Source organism: Ptychodera flava, chromosome 17 (genome assembly GCF_041260155.1).
Source record: "Ptychodera flava strain L36383 chromosome 17, AS_Pfla_20210202, whole genome shotgun sequence".
Taxonomy (NCBI): domain Eukaryota; kingdom Metazoa; phylum Hemichordata; class Enteropneusta; family Ptychoderidae; genus Ptychodera; species Ptychodera flava.
In genome coordinates this window covers 26,893,227-26,915,908 of record NC_091944.1, presented here as the reverse complement: position 1 = coordinate 26,915,908, position 22,682 = coordinate 26,893,227, and the positions used below count along the sequence as shown (strand labels likewise).

Below are 22,682 nucleotides of genomic sequence, written 5' to 3'. Positions count from 1 at the left end.
TTTTGAAAATGACGCATGAAACATTTGTTAATGTATTCCACGAAAATAAACCGTTGCGTCATGGTGAATTTTCTCTTCTAAGTCGGATTTTTAGAATTTTACTCATTTTTGTGTCAAAGTTTGAACAATACAAAATATTTTATTCGTCTCAGAATAACGCAATCATTACATTTGCATTGCAAACTAGATTTATCAATGGTCAGCTGACATTTTTCTCCAGATTATCACTAGCTGTCAACCAATCAAAAAGAAGACTTACCTCTCCTATATGATGTCTGACAAATCACTATTGTCAAGAGGGCACTTCAAAAATCTTGATTAAATCGTTTTCACGAAAACAATATCACAAGACGTGATCTACTAGCTAGCCGTCATTTAAAAAAAAGTGAGACTAATTCTTATTTTTCCGAGGGGAAGTACAAGCTTATATATTTTGTTCTTACAACTTTTTCAAGGAAATTGGTCCCCAAAACGCCGGAGATTCTATGTGAGTATCGCATTTTGTCGAGAACCACCACTGTATCTCTCGTCATTCTTAAGCCATCCTAATTTGTGTAGTAAGACATCTACATGCTATGTACTATCGTACGACGTAAACTGTCGGCTGTACCTCGTGCCATAACCTTATGTGAATGTTCAGCTGTGTGGCTACGCCGTCTCTCAAGAAAAGCAAAACGAACAACCGAACAGGCCCAACGTAGGCCTACACGTAGGGCTACCGGTCATGACAAAGGTTTCTGAAGACAGAAACAGAAATACCCCGATGATCGAACCGCTGGACAGAGACAGGTTTCGTAATTGGTGAACGCGTTTGACCCTTTGACCCACGCATCAACTGTGGTATAAAATCACTTCCATCTTTATATGATATGTCAGCATTCATTTGATCATATATGCAGCCAGCGAGAAGATGGCGGGCAGTCAGACTGCCGGTAGTCGCGTATCAAACGAAAGAATATTCGCCGCAGATGGCAAACACCACGAAGCTAATCCGATCTTCGCAATAGACTTCCCACTGAAAGAGACAGTGATTTCTATCGACAAAAAAACTGCGGCATTTTGGAAGCGATGACAAGAAACTCGTCATTGTCATTTCAGACAGATCGGTATGTGAATTAAATCGCCTGTCTAGACAAGACTTCAATTCGAATCCTTAAGATAAGCAGTCACACTGAAAAGGCAATTCAAAGCACATACTTTTTTCCCGGTGTAGACATTTCCGAGGAGTGCAGTCTATTGACATTATTTTGTTCGATTAATTCCTGACAAAACGTCGGGAAAAGACACCTGGGAAAAATCCAGCGACGAAATTTGCGGAATGGAGACAATGCCGAACATGTACCAGCTGATAAAAATGTGAAATGGGGTGAAAGTAAGATGTTGACGCTGTGAAGAAGAAAGATTAATGAAGTAATACAATCTTGACGAAAAACAAGAAAGCGTGATTCAGATATTCTCTTACTTTGAATTTCCAGCTGGGAGAATGTATGCTGCATTTTATTATTCAAGTCTTTAGTATTTGATAGTGTTTCAAATTGATGAAATATTTCAATCGGCCGCGGAGGGATTTTGCTGGCGAGTGATTAGGTTATCTCGGATTTAGGTAGTTTGCGGCTTGGTTAAAACCGACAAGAGATTATCAAATATTTGCATAACCATGTTTATGAGATTCTCCATCTGTCGCTTTTCGAAAGAGGACAGCGGCTTTTGTATTCTTGTCGCGCAATCCTGGGGTACCCGTCGGTGTGTCCCAACTTCAGACTTTAAAAACCAACTGTAAAATATAAATTCTACATCCTAACAATTTTGCAAAAACCTGAAAATTACTTCCCCAAACTTCATCTGCACGTACGCTTGCTGAGGTTCAAATTCTAAGGTCACGACACCTGCTCCACACACGTTCCGTTTTTTTGTATATATTTTAGACACTCTGTCGACAAAAAGGGACCTCAACCACGCAAAAATCCACAAAAACATTATTTCTACCGAAGAAGATAATAAAACTGATATCACAGATGAAAATGCCCAATTTTTCGCCTTACCAATTTACCGGATTATGACAAAATATTGCGTTTGAAAGCGACGTTACCGTAATTAGATTATAAAAACTAAATTACATCATGCAGTTGAGCTGAGATGAATATTACACAGAAAACATCACCGAGAGAAAGGCTATGCACAAATTATGCGCAGAGTTGCTCACATCAGCATCATATGCGCTTGAGATGGCGGCGCTGACGACGCGAAAATCAGTAAGTCGAAATTTGTTTATTTCCCCCGAATATTGATATTCGTGTCGGAAGCAAAGTGAGTGAAATTCGATTTTAATGCCATATTGATAGCTTGTTGATAATGTAGCGGTATTTTTATATTTTTAGTTCCATTTTCAAATTGATGGATACAGATATTCTTGTGTAAATATACACGTAGTGACTTTCTAATAACGTATGCACAAAGCAATATAAGTTGGATGTACAGTGGAGAACCTTACAGTAAGCTTTGCGCGTTTCCAAATTTAAACACCCACTGACTAAATATTGATGTCGGTGTTTATTTTGGCGCGCAAGTGTAAGCGAAATAAAGCCGTGTGTATGTTGACTTTGCCTAGGTTGTCGTACAAAGAACATAGCATCACTTCATTACGGTCCTTTCGATTATTTGACGTCAATTACGGACCCTCGGGACGGCCATTGTTCAATCAGTGACTGCTTTATTCGATCGTCCGCTAGAAATATAGATTACAACGTGTATTGATCTTGACAAAAAGTGTACGGGGAAAGAGAGCGCCAAATCGTACTTCCCGACACACCTTTTCAGGCAGGCGTTTTTATGCTACCTGTGCAGTGTTGAGTTTGATAATCCTGCGCAGAACGCCTCAACATGGCCAACGGGGGTCATGCCCAGGTATTTGTATGTAGAACAGATGCCCGGTTCGGGTTAACGATGAGAGAAAACGATTTTCAAAGATCTGTCTTGCAGAAAGACAGCACATTATTTGAATGATATATTACGTCAGGAAAGGCTGTCTTCAGATTCCTTGACCTTTTATCTCACTTTAATAGCGCTTTTGATATTCCTCCATCCGTCTAAAGAGGGCGATGAATGCAAAGCAGGTGTCTATCAGGTGATAGTGATAGCCTGCAAACATAGTTACACAGATTTTCGTGGAAAGGTTTTTGTCTCAGTGTCAGAGGATGTGCAAAACACGCCGATGCAGGAAGTATTATATTCTCAATTCTTGAATTTTTGGGACAACGACGTTTTTCAACCGTGTCTGTCTGTCGTAATATAGCTTTTAATGCGGTATTATGATTAGAAGCACAATATATATTACATTTCTCAGCACTGTAATGAAATTTTGTCGCTATGTTAGCTAACTATTTGTTCTTCACTGCCCGCTCACTCCATAGCAGCAATGAAACCAAAGAATTTATCTTTTCTCCCCCGCGTTTAGAAAATTTAGACTAAAAACATACTTCAATAAATTCACCGCTTTTAAACTTTGACGTATGAGAGGTGTTGGCGCGAAAAAAAGGGTCTCCATAGAAACAGCTATTTCATATATTTCTAGTTGCCTTTCCTGGGGAAAAAAGCGTTGAAAGGAGCGGCCATTACGCTATATCCTCGGCACGTGTCATAATATTTGTGAAGTCGTCGCTACGCCGTTCACCTTTAACTACAATATTTCATTTTAAAAGCCATCAAATTCACTGAATAAATATTTGCTGATAAGCTGTGATATGAGTCACACACCCTCTTGCCAGAAATCGATGTCAGCAGCGGCACGCGCAGTGCGCATGCCCCAGCAAATCGCCATTCAGGCCCCTTGCATCTTTTAATAAATCAAATGTCAAGATGAACCAGTTTTAGCAACAAACGCTATCGTCAATTGATAGTGACTGTTTTGTTTCAGTGTCTTGTAGTGGTACAAGCTGCCAGGCAAACTGGACCTTTTACATCTCTCTCTCTCTCTCTCTCTCTCTCTCTCTCTCTCTCTCTCTCTCTCTCTCTCTCTCTCTCAGTGTTTTGGACGCCATATTAAAGTCGCTTGTTTGCGAGGATTTTTGATAGTATTTAAAGGGGAGAGTCTACAAGAGTGGCTCACTATTATGATTTTAACTTCTGGAATTCAGATTGCCATAGTAGCCCTCTCTGTTTGCATGAAAACCACTGAAACTCCCATCTCATTGCAAATCTGACTAGTGTGGAATGTATAGAGTGAGATTCGTCAAACCTTTACCAAAGAAAACAATGTTCATAACTCCCTAAAAATTGTGTGCGTACTGCCGCTTATATTTCCTTGTTTTCTTGGATTTCAATTATAATATAAAGCTTGAATGTTTCACAGACATAAAATATTCTGAACGCTGTCTTTGTAGTGCATATAGTAGGGATTTTACATGAAATTGATAGACAGCTACAATAATAATAAATTATATATTAAAAGAAAGCTCTCTTCAAGACCAATTGATTGCATTTTGTTTGATGAAAATCGGTTCAGTACATGCAGAGATATGTCCTGTTGAATTTGAAAAAAACTTCTTCCTATTTAGAAATTATGCCATGGTAGACACCTGTAGTTATCATAACCACCAGGTGACCCCATTTTGAACATTGTTTGAGGAAACTAGAATTGCAATTTCTTGTGCTTTTTGCAATAACTCAAGCATTTCTTATTGAAAATTGATGAAATTTTTTGTGGATATCGCTGACGAAATGTTCAATGGTTTTTGATTTTTATAAATGAAAAAGTTTATTTAGAATGCTGTTTACAAGGTAAACAAATAAACAATACCTGTAAAAAATCAAATGATACCTGTGACATTGATCGCTGTATGCATTTTGTATTGTGAACATCAACAGAAATATGATAATCATATTCCATCATATTTACTTTGCATATATGAAAACAGTTATTTAGATTTATATTTACAAGGTAAACAAATTAACAACAATACCTGTAAATAATCAAATGATACCTGTGACATTTTAGAACTTGATTCATAATTAAATTTAACATAATATTTTTTTAGATTTTTTTTTAATTTGAACTTCGAAATTTTTTTAAAATTTTTTTGTGTGATTACAACTTTTATTAAATGATTATGAAATATGTCTGATTAATGTAGATTGTAAGTTAAAACAATTACAAAGAACTTTTCCAAAAAGTCAAAAAAACTTCGTTCTCAACCCTTTGTCAATGCCGTAAAACAGCAACACGCATTTATAGAATGAACAACTGCATTAAACTGGATGCAAAGTTAAGCTGCCTCGGAATAACATAGACCCTCGAACATGTCGATGTCAGCGGTTCGAAATACAAACCAGTATAAATACAACTTTTCCAAAGTCCGGGACACCATCAATGAGGAAAGAACAAATTAATATCTATGGCCTTGTTCTTCAGAGAGAACCAAAATAGTCCCCTTTTCGGGAACTAAAGATAGAAACTAAAATTTCAGTATAGTATCGGCAAAGTGTGGTGCACGTGCGTATGCCTACAGTTGTACACTGCAGTGCAGTGCTGGCTTGACGACTTCTCAGTGTCTATCCGCCTGGTGTCTATCGAAAAAATCACCCGGAATCAACCTACTTCGAACACAGATAACGTTTGAAAGGTAAGTATATAATTATCTCTAGATCCTTGCATTTAATAAGAAATCAGACAAATCTAGCTGCAAAATCGTGAACGTCGGAACTCAGCTTAGACCTCCTGACACAGAACATGTGGCGAAGCGCCGATTATACTTGTATGTGATTCCTGGGAGTGCCCGGATGTAAAGTTGGGGTGAAACCATACTCGCAAAAAAGGCCTTAAGCATCATTTTTCGCATCGTCAGACTCGTAATTATTGCAGAATTACAATTAATATTTATCATAAAATTAATTTTTGGGCCGAACGTTTAAGGAAATCAAGATTTTCTTTCAAAAAAACAAAAACGAAACACAAAGTTTGATCACAGATTGAGTTTTTCTCATCCGATTTTAACGTTCACCCCCTCAAAATGAAGCCCATGATCTCTACTTTCGTACCAACCCTAGAAAATAGTGATGCGATCAGAATAAGTCATGCGGAGAGCCTATCAAAGAGGTATATGTTCGATCTCCTTCGCGGGACATTTGAGGTCACGGCACAACGCTCATAATGGACGCCAAAATCGCCGGTATGCGTGAGTTTGTAGTCGTGCTGCTTTGCCATTTAATGTAGTACAAAATTGAAAATTTCCCAAAATGAAGTTAAAATAATAATCTTCAACACTACAGTTTCATTTTCTCTGATTATTTGGTCTATTTAAGAATTAACACGAAAGTTCGGACTAGACCTGCATCGAACGCGTACGTTCAACACAAATGTCACGTGACCTAAAATCCCTACTTATAGGTGTATGAGCAAGGATGGTGCATTGAATTATGTATTTGTAACAATCGGTCATAAGCTAGTCTCTTTTCAACTCATGAATTCATCCAACAAACCCAGGGGAAATATTCTTTCTCTGTCGGCTATTGTGGACTGTCGAGATAGCGAGCGATATCGAGCGAGCTTCATCAATTTTTAAAATACGAAAAGCGTTCGAATCTTGATATCTTGACGTACGAATTTCCCTCGCAGACATTTGGCAAACGACTTGAGAACCCTCGCTGCTGCACCATCCGAACATACTAGATTTCGTATTCAAGGTCACTCGCCATTGCTCTTAGGAAAGTCTTATTTGGAAGTCTGCCCTTAGCTAGCATTATCTCGTTTCCATGGAGACGTCCTTTGATCGCAACCTTCTTGTCTCTCGGGTATCACGCGCTTCGCTGTATTAATAAATTACCAGTTCCTATCGTTAAGAACTGTGATTATTCATGGAACAAATTTACGTTGAAACGGGTTAGTTCCTTGTAAGTTTTCTTCAAAGTTCTGCAAAACGAAGTAAAAAACATACACCAGAAGAGTAATTATCATGGCTTTTGCCTGATGAAGTGCAGTGTCTTGGTGGCAGCGATAATTTACATACATGATACCAATTGTCAACCATTCTTCATCTTTAATGACAGCGTTGTCGAGTTACTGTATCAGCAGTCAGCGACTCACGATCGAGTCAGTGATCACGTGACTTCAGCTTGGTCAAGGCACTTTTGAATGCAAGCATCTATAATTTGCAGTAATGTCATCGAGACAAAATTTTCGTGGAAACTGGTTTAGATCCTTGTAATTTTTCTTCAAAGTTCTGCAAAACGAAGTAAAAAACATACACCGTACCAGAAGAGTAACGGCATTAAAGGTCACAGCGATAAGGCTTTTATTTCGCCATGCACCAGGCGCGATTCTTGGTATTTTACTTAATATAGGAACGTGCACTGTCATCTGCTGCCGACAAAAATTTTGACAAATTTTTTGTTTTGGCGCTTGCAGCAAGTTTTGGTCTGATCCCAAGATACATGCCTATGATTTTTGTGGGTTTACGCATAACAAAGTGCCAAATTCGCTATTCCTGAAAGAATTATTTTCGAAAGTATTCTAGAAATTTCGGTGATAGGCCTACTTCTTTTGTCCCCCGCCCCCACCTAAAATCAGTTTGTTTGGAGAAGACCTCTTTCCTCACAGAAAATACATCAAATCCATCATTTTGGTTTATAACGTTAATCAAAAACATAACATCCTATTTAGAGGGAGAAGATTGGGGGAGGGGGTAAGGAAGTCTTTCCAAACTGTCTGGCAAACGTTTATTATTGCATAATGATGGAACTCAAGGGAAACGACGTTATTTGTCGGTTTTTCTTTAAAACCTTGCGCAACTACCCTGGGTAGGCGGTTTTAAGTACCCGGATCGAATGATCACAGCGCGTGCGCAAGCAAGAAAATGTCAAACACACGATGAAACGTGCTTGTAAAAATGAACAAACGTGAGAGCGGAGAAAAGGTTGCCGTGGTTATTTCGTGACCTTTCCTTTGAGATCGGAAATTTGCCGACAAATCAATACCGTATTCGTTTCGCTGGATAATCCTCGATTTTGCGCCGGAGGAGGGTTTCGGCAATTTCTCTTGAAATACCACACCACAATCACCAGGCGTGGGATTCGAAATCCAGGGAGTCGCGTTCATGAGCAGAGAAAGATTACAAGTCATTTTGACAGCATGTTTGTTATGCCCGCGAGAAACGAAAGCGACAGAAAATCGGGTATGACTATACGGCATTAAAGGTCACAGCGATAAGGCTTTTATTTCGGCGGCGAAACTGTTCACAGACTGAGACTCATGTTCGAATCATCTTGTCCACTCCTTGAGCAAAGGCGACAGACTGAGCACTTCAAGGAGTATGAGAAAGATTTCGCTCCCAAGGAGAGATGTTTTGAGCGCTTAGGATTCGTTTGCTGATATGCCGCGCGGGAAGACCGCGAGATCTTTGACGTGATTTCAAATTGACTTCATGGTAATATATGAAGACGTTTCACAAGCATAATGGGTGTAATCTGAATAGATAGCCGAAAATATGAAGGCAGACAACATTGGTTCGTTCCCACACAGACAAGAAACACTTTTTCTCCTTGTCTGTGGTTCCGACGCCACAGTGAACAATACTAGCTGCTAGATATGCTTTCATCATAACTCTCTTTTGAAACATTTGAAACATGGCATTAACAATGTTGTGAGATGGTTTGCTGATAAAGGTGAATTTGAAAAATTAAAAAGGCGGTGTGTTTGAAATGTGCTTATTTGTTAGTATTTTACATAACCTAGGGCATCTTACAAATATCAAGGGTGTTCTCAACTTGAAGTCTTTTAAGTTTAAGTGTCATCGATTTTTCCATTCCATAATTTTTTCGCATATTCAAAATCATGTCGGTCTTACCGACCGACAAATGCAAATTTCACTGTAATGTCATTATTCTAAGAAAGTTTCAAATTACAACTAAGAAACCTACACACATGACATCTTTTCTATAGGGCGTGTCTCAACAGATTTGCATAATATGGGAGTCATCGCGAGTAAACTTCGTCAAACTCCTTTGCACGAATTCGGTGAATGTGACACGCAATAGCTTGATACCGCGTCCCTTGTGAGGTACCGTGACGCAGGAGTGGTCTGTCTCGGGTTTGGGGGGCTGTGCGCATGTCAAAATTCCAGCCTGAAACTTTAATTCACACACACGAATAAGATGTCACAAGGGAGGATTCAAAGGGGGGATATAACGGGGGGGGAGGAGGACTTTACTCATCTGGTAGAGCTATCTCGCTGGGCTAAGACTGAGAGGTACCTACATGGAATCGTGCTGACGTCCGAATAGATCGACACGAACATTGGAAAGTTAAGGATGGTTTGAACTGAAAATGTGAGAATTTAATGAAATGAGCCAGCTCAAGCATTTACGTTTTAACTATGCTAGCAACTGCTAAGATGGCTAGTTAAGAAATAGTGCGGGGGAGCGGGAATCAAAATTGTCTAAGACGTGGAGGAGGGGGGCCCCTAGCAGTTGTCTTGTCTTGCGTGGTCTTCAGGTCATCAGGAGAGATTTCTTCCAACGTCGATTCCTCCCCTTTCTCCTCCTCTATTATCCTTATTTTCTCCTATTGTTTATACACGCACGTTTGCGCCAGTCATGTTATGAATACTTAAATTGGTGTGGGCTGTGGCGTCAGATTAGTTACCATCAGCACGGGGGAATCTTATGTGCGTGCAATTAGAGTTTCTGGCTGGATTTTGACAAGCCCACTGTCCCTATCCAACGTCAGGTTGATAACATACCAGGTGCATATAGCATGCGTAACATCAACAAGTGCTTGAACTCAAAGGCGTATTCCTGAAAATCTCTTTTAGTATACATAAATATTAAAAGTTGGCTAATACGGGAAACTGCTATTGAGAGATTGTCGTTTTACCGTCTACACTGCGCAGAGTAAACGGGAGAAAGCGTCTCAGGCAGAACATGATAAAAGAAAACTTTGAAACTCCCAGCATGCTTTATTCCGTTTATGCTGTGATTGACATCAAATGGAAATATGCGCTTCGTATTTGTCTTTAATGTTTTGCCTTTCACGTCTGCTATATTTGTAGGCAAGGTCAAATTTAGGCGTGATAGAAAAAAGACCTAAAGGAAGCCAACGAGCCATTTCGGATATCGAATTGTAATCGGATTGGTTGAGTTTATTTTGAATGAACAATGAATAGATGTGGGGAGGTACACTGTTTTTGTGTATCACGTATAGTTGAAAATATTGTGAAACCGATTTCTTTCAGCTTTGAACCGTTACTTTTGAATACATTACGTTATGTAGTTGCAATTGCGGACGTCTGATTTTCATATTGTCGAGTACTGCCGAATGTTGCCCGAAAAAATACGACAATGTTATTGCGTATTGATTGAACCGCGATCCAGCTCAGCGTTGCCTGGATTTCGTAATAACTAGTAAAATGTTTGTAAAATAACCAGTCCTTAGATAGGATACGTGTAGGAGTTCGTTGTGGTGATTGCAATTCTAAGGCACGTTATGAAAGCAGAAAGCTTCGTTTGTAATTATGTTTTGTCGAATTTGTCGTCCGCGGTTTTTAGTTTAGTTCTCTATTTTTTGCGGGGGGGGGGGGGGGGCACAGCCGAAGGACATTGGTCCCATCTCCCTTATTGCATTAATCAGTGCTTGCCTAAGGGTGCCTTCCGCAATAAATTATACAAACATACCCCCTAGCATAGCATTAATCAGTGCTTGCCTAAGGGTGCCTTCCGCAATGAATTATACAAACATACCCCATAGCATAGCATTAATCAGTGCTTGCCTAAGGGTGCCTTCCGCAATAAATTATACAAACATACCCGCTAGCATAGCATTAATCAGTGCTTGCCTAAGGGTGCCTTCCGCAATGAATTATACAAACATACCCCATAGCATAGCATTAATCAGTGCTTGCCTAAGGGTGCCTTCCGCAATAAATTATACAAACATACCCGCTAGCATAGCATTAATCAGTGCTTGCCTAAGGTGCCTTCCGCAATAAATTATACAAACATACCCCCTGGCATAGAACTTTATTTCAGCATGGGTGTTCTTCAGTCTTGTCGATTTTTTGTTTTCTTTACGTTTTGAACGAACTCACAATGGACATAATTGGACACGGAAACGACAAGAAATAAGCGACTCCGACGAAATTTCTAACATTGATTACATGTGTGCCGGTTTGCTCTGAGCATGCTGGCTACCTTCCAAATCGGCCGTGTGTGTCATGAAATTAAAAAGCAATTGTATGTTGTTGCAATATCGTGAAATATGGTCTTCTTTTCATTTACAGATATCTTCTGCGCTAACAAGTACTCCAAAACACAAGGTCAAGAAAGAAGTGAGATTCAAGACTCCTATCGAAGATATATCTGAGAAAAAAGGGGAACTGGGCTCGTCTGCTCTGGACAGTGTCGGGGTGCACAAAAAGATGCGATTATTGAGTTTGATGGACAGCGCCGCCACAGTGGAGAAGTTGCAAAACCCTGCGGATTGGGACAATTGCATGACTGTGTGTCCAGAAGCGATTGAAAATAAACAGGGTAAATATTCAGAAATTAACTCCAACACTGAGTTTGTGAGCTATAGGATGCCCTCGGAGTCTCCGAACAAAAATGAATACGATTTGAACATCGAGTTGGATTCCGCGTACCATTCTACGTGTGAGATTAATGATAATACCCTCGAGAGATCTTCCTCGGTCGAATCCATCGACTCAAATTGTGCCGACTACTGCCTAAACATTGCCTCTACCGAGTCTTTCACCATCGACAACACTCGGACGCACTTCGGTCATGGTCGGCCGTCCCCGGAGGACCCGACCAAGGCCCGAAGCATCGGGCAGATTCGGGAGAGTCTTGAGCAAAAGGTGAAACGGCTGCGCCAGGAGAAGGCCGAGGTGGATGAGAAGATCCGATTGGCTCAAGAGGAAGACGTCATTCGATCGCAGGAGAAGGTGAAGTTCCAGCAACAGTTGACGCTTCACCGTAAGGAACGACTGAAACGCGTGGTAGGGGAGTTGAGGAAGAAGCTTGAGGGGCAAAGCCACCAACTCCAGTGCAGTTACAACAACATCCTCCTCCTCAAAAGAAATCTGCTTCGGAGCAGAAGTTTTGTGAGGAAAGAAGCCCTGGAGGGCAATGATACAAAGGAATCGCCATTTTAATATGTGTACCTCAAAGGACAAAACGGTAAAGTGAGATTTGCAATAGTCCGCAGCGGAGACATGTAATGACGTCATTATCACGGCAAGTGACGTCACAAGCTGCTTGTTCCTTCCTAGCGTTTTCCACGTACCGTGATCCTCTTCAAATAATCATTATCGTAAAAGTTTAAGTTCAGCGTCAGTAATTTTTGTCTCGATTCAGACGACCACATTTTACAAGTGTAACCTTAGTGTATGGCAAATCCACTTGATCCGGCGGCCACATGTATAAAAGCAGCACGCACGCCGTAGTAAAGGGGACGATTTTCTTCGCCGATGACGTCAAATGACGTCACATTTGCGCTTATTTTGTACACGTGACGCACTTGACACGAAATCAGCGCACAATGCTATTATGTCCGACGCAAGTACAGGGCGTTACCTTGGTAACGCTGGGATAGTCCTGGTTGATGATTTCCCGACTGATGCATTTTGCAGATGTTCCTTAGCCAGATTGTCGGAGTTGCCTCAAGATTGCATGGCTCGGTTTAAGATGCGTGTTACTCTTAGTCGGAACAGTGACAATAACGATGTGGATTCTTCACAGATAACTATTGCGCCTATGCACAATCATCATTATATTAGAAATGCTCTTTTAGAGTCTGAGCCCAATAGTTCGCTGCCAAGCCGTGCAGATACAGCCTAACACTAGGGTGAATACATGTGGAGTACAAGCGCCAATATTTTGCTGACGAACGAAAACAGACTACGGGAGAACGAATGAATGTCACCCCGAGACGCAACTTTACGTTCTTAATACATATTTCGACAATCGTCGATATTGAACTTATACTTGCCTGAATATGGAGTGAGAGAGGTACGAACAACATGACTGCCAATATTATCATTAGTCGGAAGTATATTTCATATTTAGTGTACAAAGCTCGTCCGCCATTTTGATTTTTTACACTTTCTATTTATTTTCTATGGTGCTCATTTTTGTAACAAATTTATCAACATTTTTAGTGACATTTTTCAAGGCCATGTTTTCTCGAGCGATGCTTTGTGTTTAATGTACACTTGGAAATAGCTGTTTTTGTCGTAGGCCATACCATACGTGATCATGCAATCGTGTTGTAAATTAAATAGTATTTATATGACCGCAAATCATAGCGGGTAGTGATTGACAAAGTGGGTACTGCGATGACCTGCCAACGCAGTGGGCGTAGGGCAGAAAGTCTGTTTGTTAATAGTTCTGGTATTCAGATTTGTAAGACTGAACGGTCGAGCACCGCAACAACAAAAAATTACGAACGAACAGTGTTACGCTTTGTTTTTCATGTCAGAAATGACCAAGGTCGACAATCGCCGTATATGTCGTCTGCTCGCAATCCTATCACGTGACGGCGGTTGATCCAACAGGTGGTTGAGTCAAGCTCTGCAAATTGAATCATTTGTAGTACCCGTGTTCGTGTAAATAATGGACGACAAATTTGTGACATGGTGTGTGTTCATGTATTGACACGTGAACGCACCTGCACACAACGCACATCCGGTTTTAGAGTTCCGGTATGAGGCCACTGACAGAACTGTGAAGGTTTCTCGCAATCTGTGTTACAGTCGTTGATGTTGTTGGAATGTTTTACTAAGCGGGCAATTTTTTTCTTAATTTGCCCCGCAGACGATGGCAGCACAGAATTGGGGCAACCACTCCAAACTGTGATGTCACGATGGCGCTTCAAGAAAACGTTAAACCACTGCCCCAGGTGACTCTGTCTACTACAAAAGCGCGTTACTTTTTCTGCCTCAAATCATTAAAAAATCATTATTTATATATCGTTCTGGTTGAATCAAAGAAATGCTCTCATTTTATATATCTCATATATCTTACGCTAAAATTATATTCTCATCCACGGTACTTTCTTTGATTTTGGATACAAGCACATTTTTTCGGTATATCACGTTATCGTCTTGTTATGTAGAAAATATAGTGTTTCGCTTCATATTTTAGCAACTTGTGGTAGTGGTTTAAGTCTTTGTAAAGGCGCCACCACAACTTTTAGTGAGTGTTGATTGTAAACTTTGACCCCGGTGGTTGCAGAGAAAACGTAAACCAACAGTGGACATAGCCTAGTCATGAAGGTACGGTGAACGTTGAAAAATTGCGGGTAAACTTTCACAACACATTCGATGTGAAGAAAACAAACTTGGTCTCAACTTTAGTGTCGCAGGTATCGGGACTTGTCATACATAGTTTTCATTGACGTTTTGAACACACCTTCAAGTAGCCAAATAAATTTAGATGCCGTGGACGAGGCTGATTTGTATATAACTGATTCAAAATACTCGTTCTAATGGAACCATAGATTAATGTATGAATTGTATAATATATGCACGAAAGCGTTGTTATATGGTAGGAGTAATATGTAATGAAGGATATATAGAGAGAGCGAAAGAGTGCTATTTATATAATTTTTTAAACAGGTGTGAAAATACCGAGAAATGTATTGACAGCAACCTACTTGGTTTATTGTAGGTTGTGAAAACGTATGTATATTAGCATATCTTGTAACACATGGGAGCATATAATGAATGGAGATTATATAGTGAAAGGAATGTAATGGATAGTTAGATTTTGCTTGTTGTGGAGTGTTTATTGAAGGACGCAACATCCGAATTTGCAGAAATTTTGCTTCGAATGAGTAGAAGCGGTTCATTTATTAATCGAAATAAAGCATACGCATCGGAGTTAAGTGAAATTACGTTTTGTATATTATTATGTTGATGGCAAAATTAACTTATTGCAGTATGGTTTAGTTTGTGAGTGTACATGCCGTCCTGTGATTATATTGGTGTATGACTTTATTTTCCGACGACGGGAGTAAGATCATGATCCATGCAAATGTCGCACAAACCAGAAGATATATACTGTATTTCCAAAGGGAGAGAGTTGTCGTGGTAACTCTCTAATTTTTATTTTGATTAATTTCATACTGTTCCCGAATGCGGTCGCTTCCATGATGGAAGGTTTGTAGTCATGTGGGGTTATAATTGCACTGTATTGATCCACACCCACGTCAGACATTCACTTAACCCCTGCTGAGCTTTTCTGAGACCTGAAGATATTTAGTCAAATAGTTCACTACCCGATACTTCCAGAAAGCCTACACTAGCCTCAGTACAAAATTACCAGTGAAGTTTCGAAAACTATGGCAAAATGTCTCGTTGCAATTTTTGCTGCTATTAACCGTTACTTTTAGGTGAAGCCATTTGACTGAACATAGTATTACTCTGATTTGCAACGCACGCCCTTGTATCGATACAACAGTCAGGACAACTTGTAATATTATTATGCGTAACAAAGCTTGGATGCGAAAACTTCCAAAGTTCGGGAATTCGTTAGTTCACAAACACAGAATATGGTCAACGAACCGTGTTTTGTCTACCTGTACACGAGGTCATGTAGTTTGAGATATTGCGTAGTTACATGTGCAACAGTCCCTCCATCCACTGTGCGTGTATCTCTTCGAAGTCAAAGCCAATTTGATACCAGGGGACATTATAAGCTTTAAAAATGTTTGCTTTCCCATTTCTGAGTACTGGCACGCCGTCATAAGAGGGTATAGAGTATTTCGGTCATACATCGGACAACTACCACTGCTTTTGTGAGCATATGCACAATACATCGAATTCGACATAGAAACCCGGATTTCATAAATGAGGGCGCACTTTCACGGCTTGGTCAAGATGACCACAGTATGGTCACAACTACTTATCGATAATTGGGTACGTAAAATATAACAGGAATGGAATTACTGAGGCTACATCATTGGTTCGTACCAAAGTGTCTGTGTTCTTTTTGACATAATTCACAGCTTCCCCAGCCATATTATCCTGAACGAGGTGAAAAAGCTTATTACTCCAATTTACGCTGCCAATACATGCTCACGACACATTGACAAACAGTTAACCAGGCTGAAAGTTACTGCTTGAAAACTTTCTCACTGAATCTCGGAATCACTTTAAGTTGTCGCGAATCTAAGATAGCACAATTTAATATCAAAATGTCAATCCCTAAAAGTTAAACTGGTGAGCGTCACTGGTCTGAAATTGACCCAACTAACCACCTGTTGCTCTGAGGTCTCGATGTCGTGAATTTGCGCCTATCGGGTATCAAGAATGTTTTGACACAACACTGCTCTTGAAAGAGAAACCAACCAAAAAAGTCAAGCAGAGTTCTGCTTTTCAGTGCAGAACTCGAAATTGTCACTGAATTTTGTTGACTTAAATTTATGGAGAGGGCGATTTCTTGATTCAAGAAACCATTACAACAAGTTGAAGTAGTAACGACACAATTTGTTTCGCTGCTCTCAAGGTAGCGTTTTCCTCTTTTGTTTTGTATAAGGTCTGGCAATTAGTGAGGACTATGTATAGCAGGATCAAGTCAAATTCGAGTAATTGTCACTGCAATCGGACAATGCTGCCATGATGTAATTTTTGTTTAATGTAAGATGTGTAATAAAAATTGTGGCAATTCGCCAAGCTTAAAGCAATAAAATTGTTTCTCTGATCTGTCATCCCATGCCCCCCCCCCTCTCTCTCTCTCTCTCTCTCTCTCTCTCTCTCTCTCTCTCTCTCTCTCTCTCTCTCTCTCTCTCTCTCTCTCTCTCTCTCTCTCTCTCTCTCTCTCTCTCTCTCTCTCTCTCTCTCAGTGTTCGAACCCATGATTGAGGTGACGGAGTGTTGATACCCCCGGCACGACAGGTAAGTTGATCGTCTGGGAGCGTTAAAGGTCTCAATAATTCGCCTGATGATTGACAGGTGATCTGGATTGGTTATCTAATCCAGGGGTATTCGTTGAAATGACAATGGTCCGAAACCGGAGAGGAAACGTGGATTTCAGGCAAATTATAACACACGCAGACAGCTGAAATTGCATCAGAAGTTCATGCAGTAAAATGAGGCCGACAGACTGGCACCGAGTGTAGCTCAGGGATTTCTGTACATGATTACGTTCCCGATGGCAAGTATAGCAAATGTATGACTTAGCATCAAAGGCTGGCTCTAGTTTGTATGTTTTTAATGCATATTTAAAGACCCCATTAGCTGAATATTTTGCAATTCTTTACCGACAAGATGTGTGAAATCAAAAGCAACATGTAAAAACGGTTACCGAAGTGTGATCACGGAACGTTTTCTTCAAATATTGGGGACTAACGGACAACTTAGATATTTGACGACTAGAAAATTTTTGACTTGCAAGCCAAAATTGGCGGACGAGCGAGAGTACACAAAAAGTGTGAACAACCAACCGAATCCATCTTTAAGGATTGAAATAATTATAGTGGAATTTTCATAGACGATATGGCTTAATAAGGGGAATTGAAAACATTTCTCCGAAGATTGGATGGTACTTTTTCGGTGAGCAAAATGCAAAAAAGATAGAGATAATGGGGCTTTAAGTCTCTTATTCTGCTATTTCGATGTTCTTATACAGATAAATCCTGGAATTGTTTAAAAATGTTTAAGATAATTATGCGTGCAAGGGACGAAATACGCCCAGTACAAACCATCTGTTCCATGACGCCGTTCACAACACGCACTGATATGATTCATTATGATTCATTAGGCCTATATCAGACGCAACCATTGCGCGGGGGATGTTAAAGAGACGTCAGCAAATATTATTTTTGTCGAGATCGCTGGTCCTTTCATGATGAGTGGAATAAACTGTATCACGCTGGATAAATCGCAAAGGTTTCCTGTTTTAATGCCTGTCATCAAAACTAACAACTTGCCTGAACTTACAGTACAAAATAATGCTTGAGTGGGATTTCAAATCTTGAAGCTCAGAGATCCGTTAGCCGTGACTTTTGACGTTCGTTTTCAAAACTTTGGTTCTGTCTGCACATATTGCCGTGATCATTATGTCTAAATGCCTAGCTTGCAACTTGTCAACTCGACCACTGTGTGTGCCATGTCCAGTAATTTGTATTTAAGTTGTTTTATTGGTAACATTTTCTTTAGTAGCAGTAACTTAAATTAAAATGAAGTACAGTGCTTAGTTATCTACAATTTTGTATAAAATTGAAATCCATTTGCTGCAATGTCTCTCTAATTTGTCTTTTGCCAGAGCTATTTCATACTCTAGATGGTGGTTGAATTTCACTTGCAACATAAATGCTGCAAAGTGTGGTTTACTCTGTTTCATTTTCAAGGCATAGATGTGTCTTTTGGCTAACAGTAGCAAGTGATTATGAATGTCAGAGCAACCGTCAACACCAAAGAGCACTTCATCTAAGTTATGTCTAGTGAACAAACTGAGAGATTCCTCGAAAAATGTGTGAAAACTCGTTTCAGAAGGTCTCTCAGTGAATTTTACAGGTGTAGAAAAGATGATCTAATTTTGACAACTTAATATTAGTCAGGACTAGGATTAATTTTTCAACAAATTATAGGTTGTGCACAATGCCCTGTGCGTGCAAAGCTCATACTATAGTATTTCAACATTCTTTAAAAAAGTATTGATAATGAAAATAGTGTCAAAAGTTACAGCTATTGTCCATTAAAGGCAGGGTGTCGTCGGAACTGCGCGTGTGCGACTTTCTTGTTTACAAACAATATATTTTATGTATGATATCTAGATTCATCACGTCAACATAGCTGCAGCATTTAAATTTTACGATATTCATTGTTAGCAAACATGTTTTAACTTTCATCAATTGCCAAGGTACCCAACATACGTATACAGTGTTTACATCGGCCGTAAGTGTCCCTGGCAACCTTTGGGCAGTTCTGACGTCACCCTCCCAATTTTCATGGTACAACAATCTGCCGGCGAGGTGAATCATTGGTTTACTCTGTATTCGGTCATTCCCACAGTGAAAGTCAGACCCATCAGGAAAAAAAACGGGGCTAAGAGCACAGCGAGTTTTGTCTGAAGTTCTCAAGCCCGTCTTAAAGGAAGGGTGTCACCGGAACTCTGCTCAAAGGTTGCCAGGGACCCCTTCGACCGATGTAAACACTGTATCTAGGGTAAGTTGGCGATTGATAAAGGTTAAAACATGTTTGTTAACAATGAATATCGTAAAAATTAAATGTTGCAGCTATGTTGACTTGATGGATCTAGATATCATGCATGAAAGACATTGTTTGTAAACAAGAAATTCGCACACGCGCAGTTCCGATGACATCAGATCCCCTTTAAATTTGTTCAACAGGCGAGCACGACTCATATCTCGGAGATAGGGCCTAACGTGCCGACAAATCAACATCATACAATTACTACCTGATATCACTGGCAAGACCTGGATGTTTGTGAGCTATTCTCCAATATTCAGAATATCACTGCGGAGTTCTATAGAATTATGTTGCTCGTTTCGTTATTCACAACAAGTGCCATGAAGTTGATAAATATGATGGTATGGGAAGTGCAGGGGGATTTTGACATATTTTAAGATGCCAAAACAACAAGCTGGAGACACCATAATCACATGTGAAAGCAGACGTGCCGAAACCTTTCTCAAATGTAGTACTTTTCGTGTATGTGTTGACACTAGCCATCTACTTCAATCTACGGGAGTGTAAATCTGTATTTAGATTGTGTCAGTTTGTTTGTGATTTCTTTGTACGCTGTTTTTCTTTTGCCGTTCTGCACATTCATCATTAATAAGCTGACTAAAAATATTTTGTGAGATAGATTGAAGCAATACATATCAGCTAGTAAGCAAAGAATAAAGCTCACAGATCATAGGTTACTGCCACTGGCCATTGAAATGATATCATTCTCAGGACATTACATACAGAATGCTTAAGAAATTGCATAAAGGTAATAAACAAATTGAAAGACTTAAACTTTTGCTCAAACTTTCCTCAATGAATCTTTCAACCACTCTCTTTCCAAATCAAGACTAAAAATCGGGGGTCACCGTGCAAAGTTTGGTACTAGAGAAACAAATAACCCAAGATTTACCGATATTTAAAATTCAAAATGGCCGCCATCCCTGTGTTAACTCTATGGAGAAAAATAAAATTTTCGAATTTCAAAAAACTAAGCCGGTGAAAAGTTTTCTTACACCAGGAGCTTTAAAATGAACCGCCATAAGTGGTAGATCAGAAAAGAATTGTAAAAGTTTGAGAGTCTGATTATATGTCCTCGAGGTGCGTTCTACCTTAAAGGGCCAGTAGCTGTCACTTTTGATCATTTTTTTTCACTTTTTTGTTTTGCATGTGAATCACAAGTTCTCGTTCTACTCCCAAAAGCTTATTGCACCTACTGTTTAGCTTGCAAACACAATGTCTCTGTGTAGAATGATCTGTTAGTGTTTACATTGGAGTTCTAGTTCTGACCAGAATTCACTTGTCAGCAATAACAAAGCAGTCTACACACATACAGGCTGATTTGACTAGCTGAATAAGTTGCCATTTTGGAAGTAGAACAAGAAACTGTAGTTTACATTAGAATACAAAATTGGTGGAAAAAAATAACCACCAAAAGTTAAAGGGAAACCATTGTCGAAACTGCACCTGTGCAACTTTCTTGTCTACAAACAATGTATTTCATGCACCTTATCTAGATGCACCTCATCATCATAGCTGCAACATTTAAATTATACGATGTAGATTATGACAGACATGTTTTAACTTTCATTAATCACCATCGTACCTTGGATAGTGTTTAAAATTTCATATGGGTCCCATACGACCTTTGAGTGCAGTTCCGACGACTATATCCCTTTCAAGCTACTTGCCCTTCATGAGGCACTGACGACAGATAAAGCTGATTAGATCAATTTCATTCACAGAAACAGACACGACAAAGAGACGCAAAATATCAACATATCATTTACCATAGTTTAATTTCGGAAATGTGTACATTTTATACATGATAAAATACATTCTTCTGTGGTCTTGAAATGTTACATGGAAATATGTACAAGTAATAGAATTTTTAATCTCAAATGAAAACTTTTGGGCCTATTCACCCTAAATAGTTTCTTTTATTTCTCAACAATAACCAAACAACTCGAAAACAAAAAAACGCACTCAGAATGACCAGAAATCATACAAAATTTCTTTTTTTATACAAGTTGGCCTACAGACTATCAAAACCAGCATAAATAATAAAGCTACTTCAAAAACTGGAAAAATATATATACATCTTCCTTTTTTAGTCGTATTTAAATGGGCACAACGAGATAGGGTGTTTCTCGGTAGAAAAAAATGAACTCCTTGGAGGAAAATAAGTTTTTCGATGGACTGTCTTGGGTACATTGTCTATTTCAGCTGGGAATATATGCATAATGTCCACTTTCAGCCAATAATTACTTGACGTAAGTGTGGTGTGGGGTGAAGTCACGATAATTTGATTTTTTCCCATTGTACTTAAAGACTTTGTCAAGAAAATTTGAAAGTGTGTGCCTTTCAAGGTTTATCTTGTACATCAAGCATGTTCCAATGGAATCCTATCAAAATCTTATAACTAGTAGATACAGCCAAATGAAGCCTTTTTTCTTTGTCATCATCATAAAATGTCTTCAGGAAATATTCGTCCCATACTACAAGCCAAATGCTGTATGTGTACCGGTTGCCTGTTTTCGTTCTTCAATATCATAAAAGATGAAAACTTTTGCACGTTTTCTTCATGGAAACAAATGAAAGTGCATGTTTGCAACGACACGTTCACCATGACCTGTGACACTGCAAAACATGAGGACAGCGCCCTCACATGGCATGTCATATCCTGAATCAGAGAATCGAAATCAGTGACACCTGAATCTGAATCACTTTCATATGTGAAGCTTTTGCTGAATGCCAATAGATTCCAGAAATCAGTCTTCAGGATCAGATCAGGCGTAGAGTCAAATTCAATGATTTGTAAAATGGAAAAAGAGCAAATGAAAGGGTCTTTCCTTTCGCAACAAGAGGAACAGTGCCAAACTTTGAAATGTCTTGTCTACGAATTCATGTGGAACAGTAACTAACTGAATCTATTTCTGAAACTTGCATGTACACTGGCTAACATAAAACAAAATGGTCCACATTCTGTTTAAAAGATAACAGTCATTCTAATTGCTTTTCCTAGTCAAGATCCTCATTCAGGTGTAGAACAATGACGAAGATTATGAATAAGAAATGAGAGATGCCTAAGAAAGGTTATGTGTCTCATCCACAGTCCCACCATCAAATTCTGGGTGTGGAGGGACTCACAGTGGTCCCATCATGGTCCCTATGTCGGGGTCTTCAACAGATTCAACACAGATAAGTGGAGATCTACTGCTATGTAAAACCTCTAAACTTGGTGATCTTTCATGCCACTGTCGATTTCAAGATGCCGTCTTGTCACCTGACCATTTGTTCGCTGTGAGTCACACTCTGATGAACTTTTGAACTTTGCAGACTAGAAATGAAAGCAAATATATGGTAGAGTTAATTTTTCTTGAATGGGGGACATTCAGCAGCACAGCTTAAGATTTGAAACAGTACAATGTTGTGAACATTTCAGATAAGCTATAAATATGACCAATTATCTCAAGTCTCATTCAGACTCCACTATAAATCATC

General features: G+C 39.4%; 2 protein-coding genes and 1 long non-coding RNA gene across 3 annotated transcripts in view; 2 read left to right on the top strand and 1 right to left on the bottom strand.

Annotated features, from left to right (window-relative positions):
• The window catches only part of LOC139115913 (uncharacterized), a 28,442-nt gene extending 13,564 nt beyond the window's left edge, over window positions 1-14,878 (top strand). The window contains exon 2 of the mRNA XM_070678340.1: window positions 11,268-14,878. Within this exon, the coding sequence (XP_070534441.1) occupies window positions 11,268-12,140 (873 nt within the window). The 3' untranslated portion in view covers window positions 12,141-14,878. The remainder of the gene's footprint in view (window positions 1-11,267) is intronic.
• The window catches only part of LOC139115917 (uncharacterized), a 214,437-nt gene that overhangs the window by 19,660 nt on the left and 172,095 nt on the right, over window positions 1-22,682 (top strand). The window lies entirely within an intron of this gene.
• Window positions 20,946-22,682, bottom strand: part of LOC139115912 (uncharacterized) — a 34,145-nt gene continuing 32,408 nt past the window's right edge. Inside the window, exon 4 of the mRNA XM_070678339.1 lies at window positions 20,946-22,518. The gene's annotated coding sequence lies outside the window, so the exon portion shown is untranslated. The remainder of the gene's footprint in view (window positions 22,519-22,682) is intronic.